This window comes from Lepidochelys olivacea, assembly GCF_965140295.1.
Source record: "Lepidochelys olivacea isolate rLepOli2 genome assembly, chromosome: 5".
NCBI lineage: Eukaryota > Metazoa > Chordata > Testudines > Cheloniidae > Lepidochelys > Lepidochelys olivacea.
The window spans coordinates 116912888-116933433 of record NC_140415.1 but is presented as its reverse complement, the minus strand read 5'-3'; the positions used below and the strand labels follow the sequence as shown (position 1 = coordinate 116933433).

Below are 20546 nucleotides of genomic sequence, written 5' to 3'. Positions count from 1 at the left end.
TATTCTAAACTGCACTCCAGCGGCAGGGAGCAGAGGCTGCACTCTCTGGATGTCCACAGAGCACAAGCCTTTTACATTGAGAGAGCAAAACAATTCCGAAACTTGGTCCAGTTATTCGTGGCAGTGGCAGACAGAATGCAAGAACTTCCTATCTCTTCTCAATGTATTTCGTTGTGGATCATGTCCTACATCCGGGAGCGCTACAACCTGGCAGGAGTGCCTGCTCCTTCGATCACTGCGCACTCCACCAGGGCACAGGCTTCATCATCAGCGTTCCTGACTCAGGTTCCCACCCAGGATATCTGCAGGGTGGCGACGTGGTCCTCCATCCACACTTTCACCATACACTAGGCAATCACCCAGCAGGCCAGAGCAGTGCTCCAATCAGTGGATGACTCCGACCCCACCTCCTGAACTTGGGCTTGTGAGTCAACTGATTGGAATGGACATGAAGAACACATCTCGAAGAACAACAGTTATGAGAAGGTGAGTAACCGTTTTTCTCCTGTGCTCTTTCCTCCCTTCCCTCAGTAGCACCCCTATGCTGAGGCAGCCATAATTGTCTCTTCTTGTCCTTTCCAGAGCCAGGGCAGTTATTAAAGGATAGTGAAGAGGAGCAGTTTGCCACATGATTTAACTAGCAGCTGTAGCATCATGTAAGGGGAAAACCATGGCCAAGTCATCTCTGTGCTGGTTCTGACATGATTGTGAAATTACAAGGGGAGTGAATGAGGATTTGAATCTCTGCAGGAGTCCCAGTATTTCTGAAGGGGATTATTTTTTAATTGTTTTTCCTGTGAAATTTTATAGCATTTCCATCTTTTTTTCAATCATCCCTGACACTTAGCCTAGTTTCCCGTTAGCTCCCTTCTAAGACAGAAACATAGATCCATGTCTCCATCAAGTACCCAGATTGAGCTAAGATCTCAATGATCATTCCTGATGTTTTGCACACTCTACATTTGATTCATGTGAGGATAGAAACAGAGTTTCCTTTGGAGAACAAGATTATTTACTGGGGCAGCCGAGCCATATTGGTGGGACCATGTTGTTCCCTGGAGTAACTCTGTTCAGGCTGCTCTGGAATTTCCCCGAAGTGAATTGCTGGAAGCTGGAAGTTCTTGACGTCCTCACAGACTCAGTAAACTGCTCAGTTTTTCTTTGGGTTTTTTGCTTTCTTTACAGGTGAACTGTGAAGCAAAAATAAAAATTGGTTTAAGTCTAGATGTATGTGCTTAATGTTGGAGGGAGGAGAAGGCATTCATCAGAGAGATAAAGATGAACTAACCTTTTAGAAATGTGTGTGTTCCATCTGGGAAATCATTTTAGTATTTCCTGAAAAATAGCCAATAAGGCATCGTTCTGTGACATCACAAAACCAGGGACTGCAGTGAGACTTCTGGTGTTTGTGAAAATGCATTCTGGGATGATCCCAGCAAACCAGGAAGTGCCAAAATGATTTGACAGGGCAGAACAAAGGATTTTTTAAAAAGTTAGTTACAAATTAGTTCGGTTTAAATGCCCCAACAGCCTGGTCCCTGGGCGTATTCGGCAAGTAAATCTGTTCTTGAATCAATTTCTGGTTTTGCTCTGCATGGCATCTTTAAACAACACCAATCATTTCTGCCATCAGCTCTTGAGTTAATTATATAATCCAACAGCATGGGCAGCAACAATTCTTGATGCATTGGCCACACAGAGATCGCAAGTCAATACTCTATCACTGCTTGCAATTGCTGTTCAAGGGGAACTACAAAACCAAAACAAAAATTGAGTTAAATCCAGACTTCATTACTAACTGTCCCCACTAAGTAGGCTGTGGGAGCATTTATTTGGCACAGGAATAAGCTTTAATATATTTTAAAATTGGTTTTAGTTTCTCACTTTTTGTTCCTCTGCCTACCTGACTCTAATTTGTCTGTCTAATTTGTCTGTCTGTGTAGTCTATCTGCATACCTATTAATTCCCAACTGGGGCTCAAGATCATAGCACCACAGACCAGAGAGTCTGCAAATTCCTGTTACTGTTCCTTAGAAGAAGTTCTTAGCCAGCAGATTGACTCTCTTCACTGTTAGGCTTCCTCCCCCTTATACCTCCCTTGTCTATGATAGGTTTTACTTGTCAAGAATGTCCCCCAACCCTTGTCCCCCAGCTAAAATGAACACTAAGTTTCTGGATAAGTATGCTACTATGAAGACTATGGAGTTTATTCTCAAAGTTTGGGAGGATTTAGACTCCAATTTGTGTTAATGGCAGCTTCCTGTGTAAGTTTTCCATGCATCATTGAGATTATAGAGGCATAATCTCCCGCAGTTAGATGGGATTTTTGCATTGACCTAAATGGAATCAGGCTTTGGCTTTATATTTCTTAGTGTCTATCAGAGTTGGCGAGACAGTTTGTTGTGTTAAAAACAGTGGTTTTTAACCTGTGGTCTGCGGACCACTGGGAGTCCGCAATCTATGTCTAAGGAGTCTGTGAAAGGTTGCGGTTTCCATAGGACTGTGGCTTTCAGCCTGTGGTCCACAGACCCCTGGGGGTTTGCAGACTATGTCTAAGATTTCCAAAGGCGTCTGCACTGCCATTTGAAATTTTTTAGGTGTCCATAAATGAAAAAGAGATTTAACACCACTGTGTTAAAGTATTTGAAGGAAGGATAATCATATTGCTTTTTTGAAGACAGTGCTATGAATCTGACAAGAAAAAGCTGACTGCTGTGGAAAGCACCAAACAAAAGGCTTTAATTGTTTCCACATTTTATAATGCAATACTCCACATTGCTCCTACAAGAAGTCATCTCTAGTCACATTCCTTTTGTGCAGCCCTTCCTCCCCAAAAACACCCCATCAAAAATGTGACTGAGGATAACACATTTTGCCTTCTTCATAATAATTTCTATTTCTATTTTAGAAACCATTTCCTGGTTATTTTTCTTCCCTATTGTAAATTTCCTTTAAGGGAAACAACTAGAAATAGAAAATAAGGTTCTCCCTCTTTCTCACATGCAGGCATATGCGGGCGGGCAGGCACGCACACACACACACACAAACACGCACACACACAAGTTCACACTCACCCCTCTAAAGAAAATAATCTGTATCTTCCATTTGTTGATATCACTCGAAGGTCAGCTGAAGTCAACAGAACCTGTACCTATGCATAGGATGGAATTTAGCCCTGCTTGTGTCTTTGACCATTTCTGTGTTGTTAACTTGCTGGGAACAGTGTTTATCCATTTAGAAACGGCTTCTTCTCTGCTTCAGCAATGATGATATTGTCAGCCTGAGTGTCTTTTCTGAATCTCTGACTCCCACAAACATTGCCAACGCCAAACAGGTGTTAGGACAGAAGGCCATTTAAATAGGAGCGTGAAGCCAGGCATGGAACTGCAGAGCAGCTTGCAGCAACACAGCCAAGTGGAGGATGGAGGAAAGGCACAGGATGGATGGGACCATGAAAACAATTATGCAGCCAGACAAAAGCCTACATATTTTATGATACAAGATGAGATATTTTTTTCATTAGTGTAGAGGAAAAATTCTGCCTCAGCAAAAACCTGAGACGTTGTAATGCAGGCTTACACTCCATGAATACTTTAGAGATGAAGCATTCACAGTTGTGCTTTGCAAATGCTATATTTCAGGCATTAACGTGGGAAGTGTTTTCAAAACCTTCAGTGGACACACTGTGCATGAACTCCATATCTCATAGGGTCCCCTCGCTGCCTCTTGAGCTGTTTCTAATGAGCCCCTCACTGTAGTATCTGAGCTCTGTTTTTTCTTGAGTGGGGAACAGCAAGTTTGAGTTTCAAATGGTTGCTGATCTGGGAGGGAAGAGTTTGCCTCCCTCTGATCCTGCAAAATGGGTAGATTTACTGACACCAATTCTTGGCTTCTGCACAACCACTTTCTTGTCTTCCTAAAAGACACAGACTGTTGGCTAATTCCTCTAGCAGCCTGTGTGGAAGCAGCGGCAGAAGGAGAGGTATCTGTCTGCCTGTCCGTTTATCAGGATAACAGAGAGCCCATCACTATGGTATCTAGGCTCCAAATACATAATTTAAGCATCTGCAGCGATTAACGCTGCTTCTGGAAGCATCAACAGTTTGCTGATGGGGGAAGCACAATCAGGGCTGGTTGAAGCCAGGATGAAGACATTGACATTGCAGCAATAAGCTGCTAACAAGTTATTCAATAGTCTGTTTTTCCTGATTGCGTGTGGGTGAATTTCTGAATGTGGAAGATTTTCAGAGGATGGTGATGATGTACAGATGGAAAACCTACGTTCTAGAATTTACTCTGCTAGTTTAATATCAGTGTGTTTGGCTCCACTCAGTGGAGATGACACAGAATACAAAGTGGCCTGGAAGGGCCTGTAGCAGCACTGAGCCACTGTGTTGTCTGGAAAAATCGAGTTTTATAAACTCTGATGGCTCTTCCTAGTAGACTTCTGAGAGTTAGCAAAGCTGATCGGTATTTTCAACCCCTTTTGACTGTCCCCACCAAGAATTGGTGCTTTCTGATCCTTTAAAATAAAAAAACCCTTATGCTGCTGAATTTCCCTCAAGTCCTAAAATCTGTTCTTTCAGGAAACAAATGTGCAGCAAGAGAGCATGATATTAATATGCTATAAATTACTTATGATTGTGTGTCTGCTGGTAGAAATTTCTGTTGACCTTCCAAGGTCGTAAGATTACAGGGATCACACTTATGTATGAGAAAGCAAACAGCTGTGTAGTGAATTGCATTGAATATGGCTTTTTAGTTTTCATTGTTCCGGAGGAAAAACCTGTGGATTGATTAGAGGTAGTTGAAAAATTGCAGGTTTTGTTCATGAAAATGTTCATGAAATTTTCATCCTGGTTTTTTAACCACCTCTAATATCGATAGCAAAACAGCTTAATCCATTCTTATTCCTTGCTAATTATGATTTGCTTTTAAGGATCCCCGAATGACAGCATTCCGTACTTTATGCAGGATACTAGAGACGAAAGATGGGTGAGGTATTTTATTGGACCAGCTTCTGTACTGTTACTTTTATCATCCAATATTTTGATTCAGAGCAACATACAGGATGCTATAGAAATTTCGAAACAAGCTGATTACAGATGTGGAAGGCATAAAATCTGTGCAGTGCTACAGAACAAAGAAGCATCCTGAAGGAATGAGTTGTAAAAGTACAAGATAATTTTCAGTTACAGGATTGTCAGGAAACCCTTTATTTTGGGAAGTAATCAGCATGTTAACGTTATTAAACAAATTATAAAATAAGGTGAATTTTAGGAACTCATAAGAAGCTTTATTTTTATTTTAACGTAACTTACATTTTCCAGACAATGGGTGGATTTAGGAGGCTGATTTAAATAATCTCTTGCCTCCATGCCAGAACTTTAATTTGATGGGTATTTGCTGATTCAGAATTGGACATGAATAAAAACAATATGTATGATCATGTCCCCTCAATCCATGTGTGGAGGAGCTTTCTGAACATGGACCCTCAGGTTTCTCATTGTGGTGGTGACTCCTCAGCTGAGTTGTTTTTACAGAGGGAAGTAAAGAATAAAGAAAATTCCACCATGGAGGAAGTTTCTCAACCTAAAATCTTTAGATTGTGGGGTCCCTTAGCAGAATTGGGGTGCCATGAATTTAGCTTATCCATACAGAAATATCACTAAATTCAGCACAGCGTCCCAACAGCGCCTTAAAGTGGATTGGATGACCTTTGTTTACATTTCAGTTTCTTTACATTATGATTAGTCATCTACATGGCATCTGCACAAATACCTCTTGGCACCACTGTGCTGCTCCCACAGCTCCTGCTAACCCTTGGAAACACAGCTCAGCCACATTTCCAAGGAGCTTGATGTGTTCCACAACTCAGAGGGGGAAGCAAGAAGAGTTACTATGATATCAGGCTCTATTTACTTGCAAAATTAGTTCTCCACAGGTTGGGAGGAGAATCTGCAGGGGCCCAGATGGCTTGATGGAGCTGGAAACTGTGCAAGGGCATCTGCAAGTTTGAGGAGGAAGGTGGAACATGTCACAGCTCTGGAACTCCCTGTATCAGAAGGGTGCTGGTTCCACTTTTCAGGAAGACATAGAAGATGTATCCCTTAGATATTATTTAAATGCCAAAAGCCACCCATGCAAATTAAGGGCTAGTGTCCCTGATCCAAACAAGCAGTTGCCAGTGTACCAAGGTTACTAGTTAGTCCAGTTTTATTAAGTGAATTTAGTGCATGCTGTAAAAGGTGCTGTAGTGATAGATTATAGTCCGCTACTTATCCAGAGACTAGATACGTACAGGCAGTGACTGTACCAATGTGCCTCAGCCCTGACCCAGAGAGAGCCCTATTAGGGCTGAGAGGGCAACTTAGTCTCCAAACCTAGTCAATCCTTGGTCTTTTTGCTAACACTGGTAGTGCCTAGAATCTGGCCTTCTAGGAATTGAACTGAAACTACCAAACTCCTTTCAGATAGACCCCAAAGAGTGGTCATGTGTTAGTGGATGCTACCACAGTGGGCTGGATATGAAGCAGTGCTCTGGAGATGAGATGCCATAATTCATTCCCAAACCCTAAACTATCCACTTCCCCAATCAGGTGTTAAATTGACATGGTTGCGAGTGAGACGTTATGTTTACGTTTCAGCAGTGTTATTTAATCCTGTGTAGAATTAATTTATATTCTTTAATCTGTATCTATGCATTGCACAGTATACTTTAGCATGCATGAACACTTAGATCCCTAGTTACATATGCATAAACCAATCATATCGTGAGTCATTAAAAACTGCAGGCCAGTGTGGATAGCTAGTGATCTGAGCCTCAGCTTTGGAACAGCTAGCTTCTCTGGCCACTCGAGTTCACATCTCAGCCCTTGATATTTCAGAGGTAGATTAATTAAGGACCATACAGTTGGTTTATTAATGTATGTATTATGATTTAGCTGTATAATAAAAAAGTACCTGTGATCACACGTGGAATCTTTTTTTGGATGCAACCTTATAATCTGAGACCCTGTGTGCTCTGTATGGATGCTGAAGATCCTGCAGCAATTTTAATGGGTAATCGTTTGTCTTTCACCATAACTTTCCTCTCACGGTAACTTGTTATATAAGGTGACTGCCACCCTCCACCTGGCTGCATTTCACTAGTGCTGGCCCTCAGTAGAGCCTGACCTTGCAAACATTATTTACTGCTTACTGTCGTGAGTAGTAACCCCACTATAGTCAGTGTCCTTGCAGTACACTGCATGGACGTTAGTATGTTGATGTCAAGGAGGCTATTCGTTGTAGTAATAGCTATACCTGGCAGCAAGAATTTGCAGGATAGGACTGATGCTCTGTGGTCCTTCAGGATGAAAGGTGCCATCTAAATGTAAAATGTTCTTCTTCTGATATATCAAATAGAATTAGAGGTAGCTCCACACCACAACCATGTACCAGAATACCACTAAAGTCAAGATTCAGACTTCATGGCTTGGATCCACCTTTATAATGGACTGAACCAAATCCCACATCAGAACACTGCTAAGTTTGGAAAATTTCCCAGATCCAATTCTGAATCCAAACTCTGCAGCTCTGGCCTAAAACTAGAGCGGATCTAACATTTGTGTGTCTGTGTGTGTAACTAGCAAAAATATCTACCTTTATATTTCAGAATTGAGGATTATTCTTCTTGCCTTCAAGTTCAATGACAAATTGGAATCCCATTTCTTACGTTAACTTAAAATGATTCCAGCGTGTAGCTGAAGAGGACTTTTGCAGTTGATTTATCTCCTTTATGTAGGACACAGTGCCATTTAGCTGGCATAGTTAGGGAATTAAGATGGTATTAAAGATGTCAGAAATGATAAAAGATTTTATGCTAATTGCCAATTACGTTCACTGACCTTGAAGATAACAAAGAATAGCACAGACACGTGACATATGAAGCTACACAGCTGTTTCTGGTGTGGTGAAATGTGCAAATAATAGATCTGCAGAAGCTGTGAGTATATTGTAAAACCAGTGACCTTTTGATTTTTAATTCCCTCCTTTGTTTTACAGAAAGAGATGACAACCAGGATGTGTCACTAAAGAAACACTTGTCTAACAGAAGAGAAATCCAGTTTCCTCCTTATTGCAAAGCGAGAGGTCATGAGAGACCTCCTGGGCTGAACCAGCTTGTTAATTCCCATGGGTGGGAAAGTTGGGGACAGAATGTTACTTTCACAGATGCTTCCCAACATTATGTGTGCTCTTAACCCTGAAAATGCTGCTAGGAGCCTCCTCTGAACGATGTGGATTACCAAGTGAGAAAGAATTGACTTGGAATTTTTTTCCGGTTCCTGAATTATTGAGGAGGAGTTCTTCGGTCACAATGACGTTCCATGTTCCTGCTGTTCAAGCTTTACTGGAATTCAAGTTTTTAGGCTGGCCTGTATATTTGTACTTTTGAAATGAACCTGTATTGTTAGTTGAAAAGATTTTGTATACTTTGATTTTGTGTACTTTGTTTTCCAAGTTCAGCACAATATTAAGAATTCTGGAACTTCAGCAAGATTTTCAGATGGAGCCTTCCATGTCTGCATAGGACTTTAGACACCAGCCAAGGTTTGTGGGTAAATATTCCAAAATGCCACTGAGCCTCAACGTCCATAGGAACACAGCTGCTTTCCCCAGCAGATCTGGCAGTGTGTACTTTGCTTGTTTTCTTGATTCAATTCTCAGTTAGGTGACACTGGGCCAAATTCTGATCTCAGCTACATCAGTGTAAACCCAGAGTAACCTCAGTGATTTCCATGGAGTCGCCCTGGAGTTACACCAGTGTGACTGACAGCACAGTCTGGCCCAGTATCAGTACAAAGAAGGGTGGTGGTAATTAGAGTTGAACAAAATGCCCTATGTACCAGTGACCACAGTGGTTTGGTGCATGCATGTAATTTTTGCTCTGTCCTGTTTCTTTTTCTCCCCCACGTCATTCTTTTCAAGGTGAGGATATTCCTTTTGTGAGGGAAAAGGGGTTGTAAATTAACGAAGATGATTAGGAAGAAGGTGAGGTCAAAACTATAATGCATGACTGCATTGTCTGTAAATAGTGTCTAATAAGACAGACTGTCTTCCACACTAGAAAGATATAGTATAACAGTTCCCAGTATACAGTCTAATTTAAATCAGTGACCTCAATATCTGGCCTAAGGTATTAATTGTAAACTCATTAACTTATGTACAGTGTGCTGGGTGCCATGGTGATGGGCCCATAAGAAATATTTGTAATAGTATTTACTCAGAGAAGGTCTCTAGAGACCCATTTTAACAAGTGGAAAATATATAGAATCGTCCCATATATTCTGTGCCTTCTAAGGAATTTGGCATGGACCTTTTGTTATATAATAAAGATGATTCTTTCAGATCATGTGCTGATTCCTGCTGCCTCTAAGCATCTGTTCCCACCAAAGTGATTTTAACAGTCTCTGCTTCTTCTGAGGTAGTACTGGAGCTTCCAGTACTACCTCAGAGTATCCAGAGTATTCAATGATGGAGTACTAATGATGATATAGAATAGACTGAAATATAGCAGACACTAAAGAATAACAACAAACATCTGAGCTCATATTGCACATAATGTCTTATTCCCCTGCTTGATTTAATAGGCTCTGTACCAGAGGTGCAGAAGTCAATGATTACATATATGCAGGGACAAAGGGTTTGATTTATGAAAATTTATGTTGGAAGTTTTTCCATATCTTTAGAATTATGCAAATAGCGTTAACCCTGACCTTCAAGGAATGTTCAACTTTCAGTCTGTTACACTGAACTAAAGTACTCATTCCTCTTTCACTGCTCTTTTGCAATCAAGTTACCTCTTGAATGCTCTACAGGGACTATGTTACACACAATCTTCTTAACATTCATTTGGCTGGTGCTTACCCACTGCGTAATTGTGGAACTCATTGCCACAAGATATCACTGAGGCCAAGAGCTTAGTAGGATTGTTAAAAAAATAGTTATATGGTTAGAGAGAATATTAATAATTACCCATCACATGGTTTCTTGTACCTTCCTCTGAAGCATCTAGTTGTAGCCATTGTCAGCGACAGAACTGCTGGTCTGATGTGGCAAACCCTGTATTCTTAATTTCTAGTGTTTCAAAGGGGTACGATAAAGGGCAGTTCACTTGCAATATTTCCACAGCTTTGCATTATGCAATGAAAGTTTATATAAAGAAGATGCGAATCTGTGGAATCTTTAGGCAGAAAATCAAACCATGACTAGATAAAATTGAAAAGCCTAATATTTTATCTACAAAGTCATTTTTATTCTACCTTTCACTAAAGCCACTTACTATATACTGTCTGGGTCTAATTAACATAGTGCAATTCTAAAATGTGCAGGAATTTGTTCCCTGTTGTTTTGATTAACTTTTTTGTGATTGTGATAATTTCACCGAATTTGAAAAACTGTTTTTTTAATGGTTGGTTTGTTTTTAAATTGGGTCTCAGTTCAGTTTAATAACTGTTGTGCTCTCCCTAATGGCTGTTATAGATTCTGCAGCAGAGGGAGACCCCAGAGACATCATGGCTGTGTCAGCCCGAATGGCTACGGGGTGGCACTAGGAGAGTCCATTGCAGAACAGAAGCGGCACCAGCCATTGAAAAGTGCAGTGTGTGCTTGCCTCCTACACTGGCCCATGTAGAAAAGAGATGCAGACATAGACCCACACTTGGCCCATCCTCTTTCGGCACAGTCCTGCTGCTGCTAATACTAGTTTTATCCTTGTGCTGAGGGAACACCAGGACTGGATTGTGCCTGACCCCTGTACAGGGGTACCAGAGGTAAGGAACAGCTCTTTGAGTTCCTTCCTCTTTGTTCTCATGCGCAAGGCTAAGCGCATTTTGGCCCAAAGCGCAGTTATGAAATGGGCACTTCACAGCAGCCCAAATAAGTTTGTTATTACAAAAAATCCGTGCAAACCTTCATCCCTAAAGCGAACAATGCTAGAAAATAATGAAATGCATGTTATTGCACAACCGCTTTGTATGTACCTGTCATTTCTGGGGTTTGACTTGTCGGATTATTGCCCAACAAGAGTCCTCTATATCTTTCTGCAGACAGTATAAGTGTTTAATTCAGCCCTGGCCTGGGTGCCTCAAACAATGTGGCATGGCTCATTTCCTCTCTTTCCATCTCTGTGACGTTTAACAACCCAACCACAGCAATGTGTGGCGTGTGGAATATTGTCAGATTTACGGGTTTTAAATTAATCCTTCCATTAGAGAGCAGAGAGTCAGGGTGCTGTAAACATTAGTCCAGGAGATTCTAATTTCACCCTTGATAATCCACCTGGCATCAGAGATCAATATAATCTTTTTCAGTTGTTAATCACAGGCCCTGTTTTACACAGATTCATGGGCACACTTAACAAGAGAGTAGCTAAAACTTCAATGGATGAAAAATCTAACTAATCCACTTATCCTAAGAGGGGAAGTCCACGCACTAGACTTAACTGATATGCAGAATTCTTAACTGTCTTCTGGGCTGTGGAATAACTCAACTTCAAATATGTGTGCGCTTTTGTTCTTTTGCCATTAACTCCCTAAATCCTTCAACCAGGTTTTAGCCGTTGCGTCTTCTGTTTCTTGCCTTCTAAAAAAAAGGATTCACCTTTATTCCAGTGCTTACCTTATCTTAATGCTAAAGATAACAGACAGTTTCAGGGGAATAAAAGAAAAGGAACCTGCTTTTGTTGATCAAGAGCATTGCTGGCTTTATGTCCGGATTTGGGATGCTGCTGTCTGACCAAAACAACCCAAAACACAAAGTGATGAGGAATTTTGGGAAGGTCTTTTCTTTTGGGTGTAATACATGCAGTACTCTTTGATGCATATAATGACAATGGGGCCAAATGCTAACGTCATCCCTTGGTTTTTATTCTGGGAAAAGTCCCATTGACCTTCAGTAGGAGTTTTGCCTTAGTGACAGCTGAGAGCCAAATCATGTGCTCCCGTGGGAGGGCTAAGAAACTGCACATGGGAATCTGAGTTTCCTTCCAGTTTTCCTTCCAGTTATCCCACTGTAGGCAGCAAGCCTTGCACAATGTGGGGTGTGCGGCTCTCCTGACCCATGGATACCTCAAGATCTGTGGGGTAAACCCATGGGGATTTACAGAAAGCTAGTACATTCATGCAAAGGCCTAGTGCCCACATATTGTCATGATTATCTTATATGGGGAAGTTCCTCTGGGTTTGGAGGATGCTGCTGCCATGGATTTCGTCCCAAGCTCCACCGAGCTATGCCTCCCCAAACCAAACAGCTTCTGTTCCTGCCATTTAACAACATTTAGCTCCAAAAGCTTAGGTTTTGTTCCTTTTGTTGGCTCCATAGAGGAAAAGAAGGTGAGGGCTGTGAGTAAGAACTATAGAATTGGATCAAATGTGTATAAAATAGGAATATGTCTGTTGCCACATACAGTGCTTTAGGAATGGGATTATGCTGCAGGTATCACACAATGCTAGCAAGCTGTCAGTAATGGGGTAGTGCGTATATCAGAAGGAAGAACGGGATTTTCCTACTGGTTCCAAAGGCAAAATAAACCAAGAGTGGCCTCTAAATCACTAATAATAACCTTGTAGTTTTGTTAATGTAAATTTGATCACACTAAATTTATCTTTTGTTTTTCTTCATGTGAGAGAACGAGAGAGGCAGGCAGTGCTATTTGGAAGTTAGGCAAACAAAGTTGGAGCTTTGAAATGGGGAGATTGTTTCTTTTCTGTGTAACAGATTTTCCTGTTTTTAAATGGATATATGATAATAAAGTTTTATAACAGAATATTCTCCCAGGGAAGAAGTGAATTAGTTCCCTGAGCTTGTGTGCGCGCCTGTCTGTGCATTTGTGGTTTTTTCCCCTGCACTAAATAGATACAGAAGATTTTTTGTTTTCTAATTTTTAGGGGAAATGATTTTTTCTAACAAATGATTTAAATATATTGTTCCTTTTTTCCTTCCATGCATCAGTGCTGTTCAATATATTAATTCTTTTAGCAAGTAATTTTTAGACTATTTTAGTTCTGTTTGTGATTAAATGAAGGGTTCAGCTGTATGAAAAGAGAGACCGACACTAACTGTTAAAGTCATATTAACAAAAAACAGGATAAAATGGAAGACTACTTGTCAAATCAATCCTAGTTTGTGAACCTAAGGAATTCAAACATCACAAATAAAAGATACATAACCCTGCTTAAGTGGCCTGTAGTTGTTTGGTATGTAACTCTTTTTGGCAAGAAATGTGCATATCATTTTCACACTGCAAGATACAATCCATCAGGATCACAGGAATGAGAGGTGGAAAAGACCTGTTAGATTACTGTGTCAGTCCCACTGTGTATAGGCCTCTGAGAATGGCTACAACACTTGCGACAATGGGTTGGATTCTTCTTCCACTGAAAGCAATAGCCAGCCTCTCATTGACTGCAGTGGGAGCTGAACAGTCACATGGGTAGCCCTTACTTAAGCAAGTTGTCCCACAGGATTATGGATTGTATTGTCACTTGTGATCTGCCCAGTGGAAGGGGTCCAGATCCTCAACAGTAGTTAAGTACTTAATTCCCATTGATTTCAATGGGAGTTAAGTACCTAAATAAATACCTTTGAGGATTCTGTCTCAGTCTCCCTGCTGCTCTGGAGAAGTCTCCTAGGCTTGTTTTTATATGGCACCCACCATACTTCCCTTGAAGGGCCGGAAAAGCTATGCTTGCTGGTGTGTTGGGGGATACAGCCCAGGCTCCACCCAGTTCCTTCACCCTCATTTGCTCACAGCTACTCATGGATTGGGTAGCCAATGCAAGGGTGTAAGGGGATGCCTTATACTGCTTTACTCCCTTGCGTTAATGTGAGCTGGGCCATTTTGCCTTCTGTGACTACACTTTTACAAGATCAGGCCCCAAATCCTGCTAGCTTTAGTCATGCAAGCATTGACTTGGGTGGGACTCATCATGTGAGTAAGATGAAAAAGATTGACTCTGGATTTGAATGAAAAAAGACAAAGATGTAGGGGGAAAAACAGCTACTTGCATGTTAACAAATGTAGACAAGATTGATTTTGAAAACCAAACCAAACCATTGTAACAGAAGTTTCCCTCTATAACATTAGCCCTTATGCTGTACTTTGATTAAGGACCATTAGCTGGTCCCGATAGTGGTTCTCAACCAGGGGTCCGGGGCCCCCTGGGAGCTCATGAGCAGGTTTCAGGTGGTCCGCCAAAATAGTCCAGAGAGCAGGGCTAGTGTTAGACTCTCTGGAGCACAGGGCAGAAAACCGAAGCATGAGCCCTGCTGCCCAGGACTGAAGCCAAAGCCTGAGCAACTTACCTTTGTAGGGCCCCCTGTGGGATGGGGGCCCCAGGCAGCTGCTCTGCTTCACATGCCCTAATGCCTGCCCTGGCTTTTAATCTACTGGATATACAGAAAAACAGTTGTTGTGGCACAGGTGGGCCGTTGAATCGTTATAGCATGTTGTGGGGGCCTCAGAAAGAAAAAGGTTCAAAACTGCTGCTGAAGGATACAGTTTGAAAAGGTAAATTGTACGTCTCTGTGTAAAGATGCCATTAGAGCAATGTCAATAGCAGAAAGAAACCTGTTCAATACTGGAGCCACAAAAAGCAATTCTCTGCATAACCACTAGACGAGCACACAATAAATCCAGAGCACCAAGTTGGGGTAGATATGTTAGAGGAGTATGAAGCCACGAAGGATAAACATCAAGGAGCTCAGCTGCTGTACATGGAGCCATGTCCATATTTGAGATTTACACCTTGTAAACATAGGTACGTTTCATGGATGACTTAACATTGCAGTGGAAATTCTCAGCACTATCTGTATCAATACAAATGGAAGGAAATCCCTTTTTATATCCATATTAGGCACCTTCTGCATCACTTATACTACACAATCAGATTTAGAAATTGGGCATAGCAAATAGGAGCAATTTGGTTTGAGAGCAAGAAAATACATCCTAGATTTTCACGATTAAGGAAAATCATATGCTGTCTCCCAAGAGCTGAATGAAGGAAGCAGGTTATTATACACTTCCAATCTTCCTGTAGTAATGTACTGTGCTCTGAAATAAACTGAAATGTTTGTACTGCTGGTTAGCCAAAAAGTACATTTCCTTTTGTGATTCGTGATGGACGGAGTCTGTGCTTTGTGCTTCCTTCAGCAGATAGTCTCTGTTTTAGTGATTTGAAATTTTTAAGAAAAGGGAATCATAGGTTTTGCACCTGAATGGAACCCTTACTCACTTGGGGCAGAGCCTCAGCTGAAGTAAATGGTCACAGCTGCAAATGGAGCTATGATAGTTAACACCACCTGAGGATCTGCTCCTGTGGTTCCAAATAGGCCTAAAGTGGGATTTCAGTGTTGCAGAGGCCTAGGGTGGGATTCACAAAGGTGCACCGATGCTTAAGTTCCATTTTCAGACACCATTGTGAGCTACAAAACTCCTGCTCGACTGTCCCCTAACCTGGTAGGTTCCTAAGCTCACTTTGATGCCTAAGGTTTTCCCTCTGGGCATGCACGCTGTAGCCTCACTGTAGGTGCCTGTCTCTGTTACCCGAAATTGGGCCAGCTAGTAAGCTTAGGGAGGACTAATGACCCACCAGAGTTTGGCAGAAAGCAGCACATTTATTATACAGATAGCTAAGCTCAAAAGAAGGGGTTCACACTCCTAGGACAGGCATGGCACTGGCAACGTCAGGATCCTTCAAAGTAAGTGTCCCACAGTGCAGCGGTGGATGGTGGGATGAAGCTCAGTCTTCCCGAGGCACGACTGATTGCAACGCGGCGAACCACTGGGCAGGTGGTCCAGGCGAAGGGCCTTCATGGGAGGTACAATCTTGTGAGTGCACTCCTGAGCACATGGCCCGTTCTCCTTTTAAGGACCTGCTCCTCATGGCTTGTGACTAGAGATGACTTGTCCATGTCTGGTTGGTCACACTCCACCTCAGGCAGTGTCCATGCATTGGACGTGTGATCGCTGCCTAATCAGAGTGCCAGACACCTTGTCTACCTGGGAGCTCTTCTGATCTTCCAGCTAGCTGCTCAAGGGGAGGGGGAAAGCCACTTCACAGGTATTCAAAGAGGGAGAGGAGACAAAAAGGGGAAGGGAGGGAAAGGTGTAACAGACCTTTTGAACATACAGGTTATAGAGAGTATACAGTTCACTGCTGCTCCTACAACACTGAGAATGCACATTGCTAGGTGTCCAGGTGCCTGTCTCTTGGCTAAGCCCCAGAACAATTCACAAACCAGGAAAGATAGGCACACAGCAGCCCAAGCTGTGTGGAGGGATCCAAGCTGGCAGGTGGGCTCTGGCCACACTTACCAGCTTGGGGCCCTCAGGCAAGTTCACTCAAAATAAGGGGGGGTGGACCTCCCTTAAAATCTTTATCCTAGTGCAGAGGTTTCCAAAGTGTGAGGTGTACCCCCCACACTGGGGTTATTTGAGGGGGTGCAAGAATCTGATGGGTTGAGGTGAGGTTATTTGAGGGGGTCGCACTGAAGGGTTGAGGTGAGCGGGCTCTGTCCAACAGGGGAAGTGGATGGGGCTCTGTGCAGTCAGTCTTAGTTGCCTGGACCAGGCTCCCAAACTTACTTGCCCCCTTCCGAGCCACAGCTACCAAGGAGCAGTTACCCGCCTCTCCTGGAGAGGATGTTCTCGGGGACTCTGTGAATGGCGAGTCAAAGGCTGCACCCTGTGAGTACTGACCACACCTCCAGACAGAGTCCCCTCCTGACTCCAGCCCTTCAGCGTGACCCTAGGGCATGGAGCCCCATCCACTGCGCTTGCCAGACCGCCCCTGTAAGGGAAGAAAATGGGACGGTACTGAAGGGCCAGGGTCAGGAAGGGGCTGTGTCTGGCAGGGGGTCCAATACTTACGGGGTGCAGCTTTCTGCCCCTCTCCTGACCCCAGTCCTTCAGCACCACCGTTTGCTTCTCCTGCACAGGCAGCCGAGACCGCCCTACCACTGCAGGGAGCAGACGGCTTCCTCAACTGCCATATTGTGAGTCCCCCCACGCTCCCCAGGAGTACTGCACAACCCCTCCTGGCCCTGATGCGTACGTGGCACCCCCAGACCCCATGACACTGTCACACATCATGTAACATGACTCTCCAAAGGGCAACTCAGCGCAAAAAAAATAAAAAAGGGGGAGAGGGTGGGTTTGGGAACCTCAGGTCAAGTGGATAGGCTACTCAGCCACAGATATGGGAGACAAGTGGTTCCATTCGCCCTTCCTCCTGAGGGCGGAGGAGGGATTTGAAGCTGGATCGGCCACCCCTCAGGCAAATGTCCTAATCACTAAGCTATAGTCAGTCTAGTGCTTTCTCTGGCCTAATTAATATTTAAGTGTACCCAAACCCCTATCAAACATGTTTGTTCTGCTCTAAATGAAATATCTGGGGGGGGGGGGCGAGTGCCAGGGTTAATCAAAAGAATGGGTGTAATCAAAACTGAGGGTTCTTTTGAATTCAAATTCGTATCTATGGAACTTTTTTCCACTCTGGTTATTGATTTTGTAAATGTCAATAGCACCAGCTCATTCACATACAGATTAAAGTGGAGTTGGTCAATAAAAATTAAAAATCACCCTAAAAAAATGAAATTTGAGGTAGATTTTAGTATTCCAGGGTTAAAAATAGATCAATTGTTTTCAAAATGTTATCAATTTTCATAAATTCCATCCTGGTTGATCTTTAGGGGCTATGGCCATATCCATATTAAATAATATTAGGCAGGTGTCACCCTGTGTCACTGTTACACAGAGTTCCTTTTAATATGAAGCAAATGTTCAGTCTTGGAAAGACATGCTGTGTTGTTGTTTGGTATTTTGCTATGTTAGTTTCTGTGTAGAGGCATGGTCCTTGATGAGGAGCTGTATGAGCAGCCAGCGAGCTTGCTTTCTGACTTGGTGTCTGATTGGAATCAGTTCCTGAGACAGAATTGCTCCCTAGGAACCAGGTGCAGGTGTTGGGCTGAGATTCCTGGCACAATCTTCCCTTCTATTTATATATATATATATAGAAATGCCAATATAGGCTTTACATTTTATATTATGCAAATGAATTAAAGTTAACTCTATGATGATTGGCTGAATTACCATAGATGTCATAATTCCACTATCAAAAGAGTTTTAGAACTCTCTTGAATAAAACTGTAAATAAATGTCTTCTGGTATGGTTTAATTTCCAAAACATATTTTTTCCAAAACTTAAACAGACCAAAAAAAAAAAAAAGACATTTTTCTATATTAAAAAAAAAATCTTGTTTTTTTTAACTAAATCTTGTAACAGGCAAAGACTGAAAAACATCCTGCAAATAAGGTTCTGTTTACAAATTCTAATGACATCACAGATCAACAGAACGCCATTAATGTAGTTACCATGTCGTCAGAACCCTGTTTTGTTTGTGCTGTAGTTATCTCTCTAACTCTCCTCATACGAAGGCATAGCTCCATGAGTCAGATCTACTTGTCACAGCTAGCATCAACAGCATTATTCCACATGTGATAAGTTACCTGCAAAAACCTATCCACCCTACAAAATATATTTCACTGGGAGAAGAGACTCCCATAGGTGCATGTCACTTATTTTAAAACAGAATTTATATAGAATCCATACTTACAGACATACAAACCTAGCATACCAAAAAACCACTCCACGGTGTACATTAATGTAGCAATAACCCACCACAGAGTGTCAATTAACATAGCAATAAGTCACTTCAAGGTGTGCATTAATATAACAATAACCCACAACAGAGAAGGCATTAGTAAGCTAACAACAGGCACCTTTGGTGCACTAAATCAAAGACATTCAACCACCAGTTCTCAACTAATATACCCCAAAAGGTGACTTATTTCTTCCAGAGTACGGTTTATTCAGTTTATATATTTTTCTTTAAAAATGCTTTTTTTCCCCTAAAGTTATGTGGTTTTCATGCAATGTATGCTTCCATTATGAAAAGTAGTTCCTAGTATAGTGAGATGCTAAATAATAAGGGAAAGATTACAAATTCTACTCTTCACATTTCCCTCTTCTACTTTGAAAACATTTGTTGTTTGATTATTTATTCTGAAACAACGCCCTCTTTTTTAAGGTTCCCTGAGCTATTTGGCCCCTTTTGCAGAAGTTTGCTGCTCAGCAGCCAGTGTTGATTTAGTTTCCTCTGTGAAAGTTGCCTGGGATTGTTGAACAGCTCCTTGAAATGGAACTGAAAATGGCTGAAAGTGCAGTATGGGTAAGGGTAGTTTGCCCCCATTCTCACAAAGTGGCAATTTAAAACTATTTTCTCCCTTTAAGGTCTCACTCGCCCATCCCCCCCCCTTCACCTTCATATCCACAGGGCATATTATTATTTTTCCTCCTCCCTTCAGCACGCTGCCTCCTCTTTCCCCAAGTATAACATAAGTGTGGGGGGAGGGGGAGCATAACATAGAGGGTGTGTGATTCACTGAAGAGATTTCCCGCTGGTGCACTACTGAGGGAGTTGATGCACAGCTAAGACATAATAGTGTCACTCCCCAACATACACATTATCCCCCTTCAGTCTATACACGGTAAAGTTATCTTCCTTGTCCGTTGCTTTGAGCTGAACACTCAAACACCTCTGCTTGCTCCCCATCTGCTATCGCATCCAATCTAAGCTTTCTGTCACTTTCGAAGCTGTGTCTCCCTCTCCCTATTTATTTTGCTTTATGTTGCCCCTCGCTCTCTCTGCTCCACCAATGTTTCCATCACTGTCTATCCATTTGTCAGCTTCTCATTCAGTCATCTCTATGTCTTCTTACATGTGGACGCTAGGCATAGTATGGCTGCCCTGCGCTCATATGTGAGGCCCCTACATATGTCCACATATCAGTCCTCCTATACCCACTTTTTCCATTGTGTCTACAGGGAATCTAATTGACTTGTATAAAAATTACCTATTTGTTGTTCTCCTTCCCCTAACCTATATCGCTTTCTCTGTTATCCTTCAACTGTGATTTGCTTGGACAGGACTAAAACTTCTTGAAGCTCTGGAACCTAGCACATTGTGGATGATACCATAAACAATAATCAACCTCAGAAAGGGTCAAGTGGCCAGTCCAAATGTGTTTTTTTGAAGAATCAGTGTCTGCAGCCAAACTCTAATGCTTCTTGGAAGGGCAATTATCAAGATCATTATGTACATATCTTTGGGCTGTATGACCAAGAAGTGTTTTCTGTACATATCGCTGACCTGCCAATAACTCCCAGCTTTGCAGCTGTATTCTTCATATCATTTGGCAAGCTCTTCTCATACTCCTTTGTATTTTCATGTTATTTTTCTAAATATTTTAGGACCCAGACCTGCGATCCTCACTCACTGATTTCAGTGCGACAATTCCTGAGTAATGATTACTCATTTAATAATGGCTATCAGGATCAAGCCTTAATTTTCCCTATGCTATTATGTTTTTCTGAGTCTTTGTTCTTGCTGTGTCTTTTTATTTCTCATCACTTTTATTTTTCCTTTCCGCAGAAGCACTTGTA

The 20546-nt window shown here is 42.1% G+C and overlaps 1 protein-coding gene across 3 annotated transcripts in view; it reads left to right on the top strand.

Annotated features, from left to right (window-relative positions):
- The window catches only part of MOB3B (MOB kinase activator 3B), a 157422-nt gene extending 144202 nt beyond the window's left edge, over positions 1–13220 (top strand). For 2 of the 3 annotated variants that reach the window (XM_084629573.1, XM_084629572.1), the window contains exon 4: positions 8047–13220. In XM_084629573.1, the coding sequence (XP_084485699.1) occupies positions 8047–8076 (30 nt within the window). In that variant the 3' untranslated portion in view covers positions 8077–13220. The remainder of the gene's footprint in view (positions 1–8046) is intronic. The other variant, XR_014711850.1, reaches the window with a different exon arrangement.
- The last annotated feature ends 7326 nt before the right edge of the window (positions 13221–20546 follow it).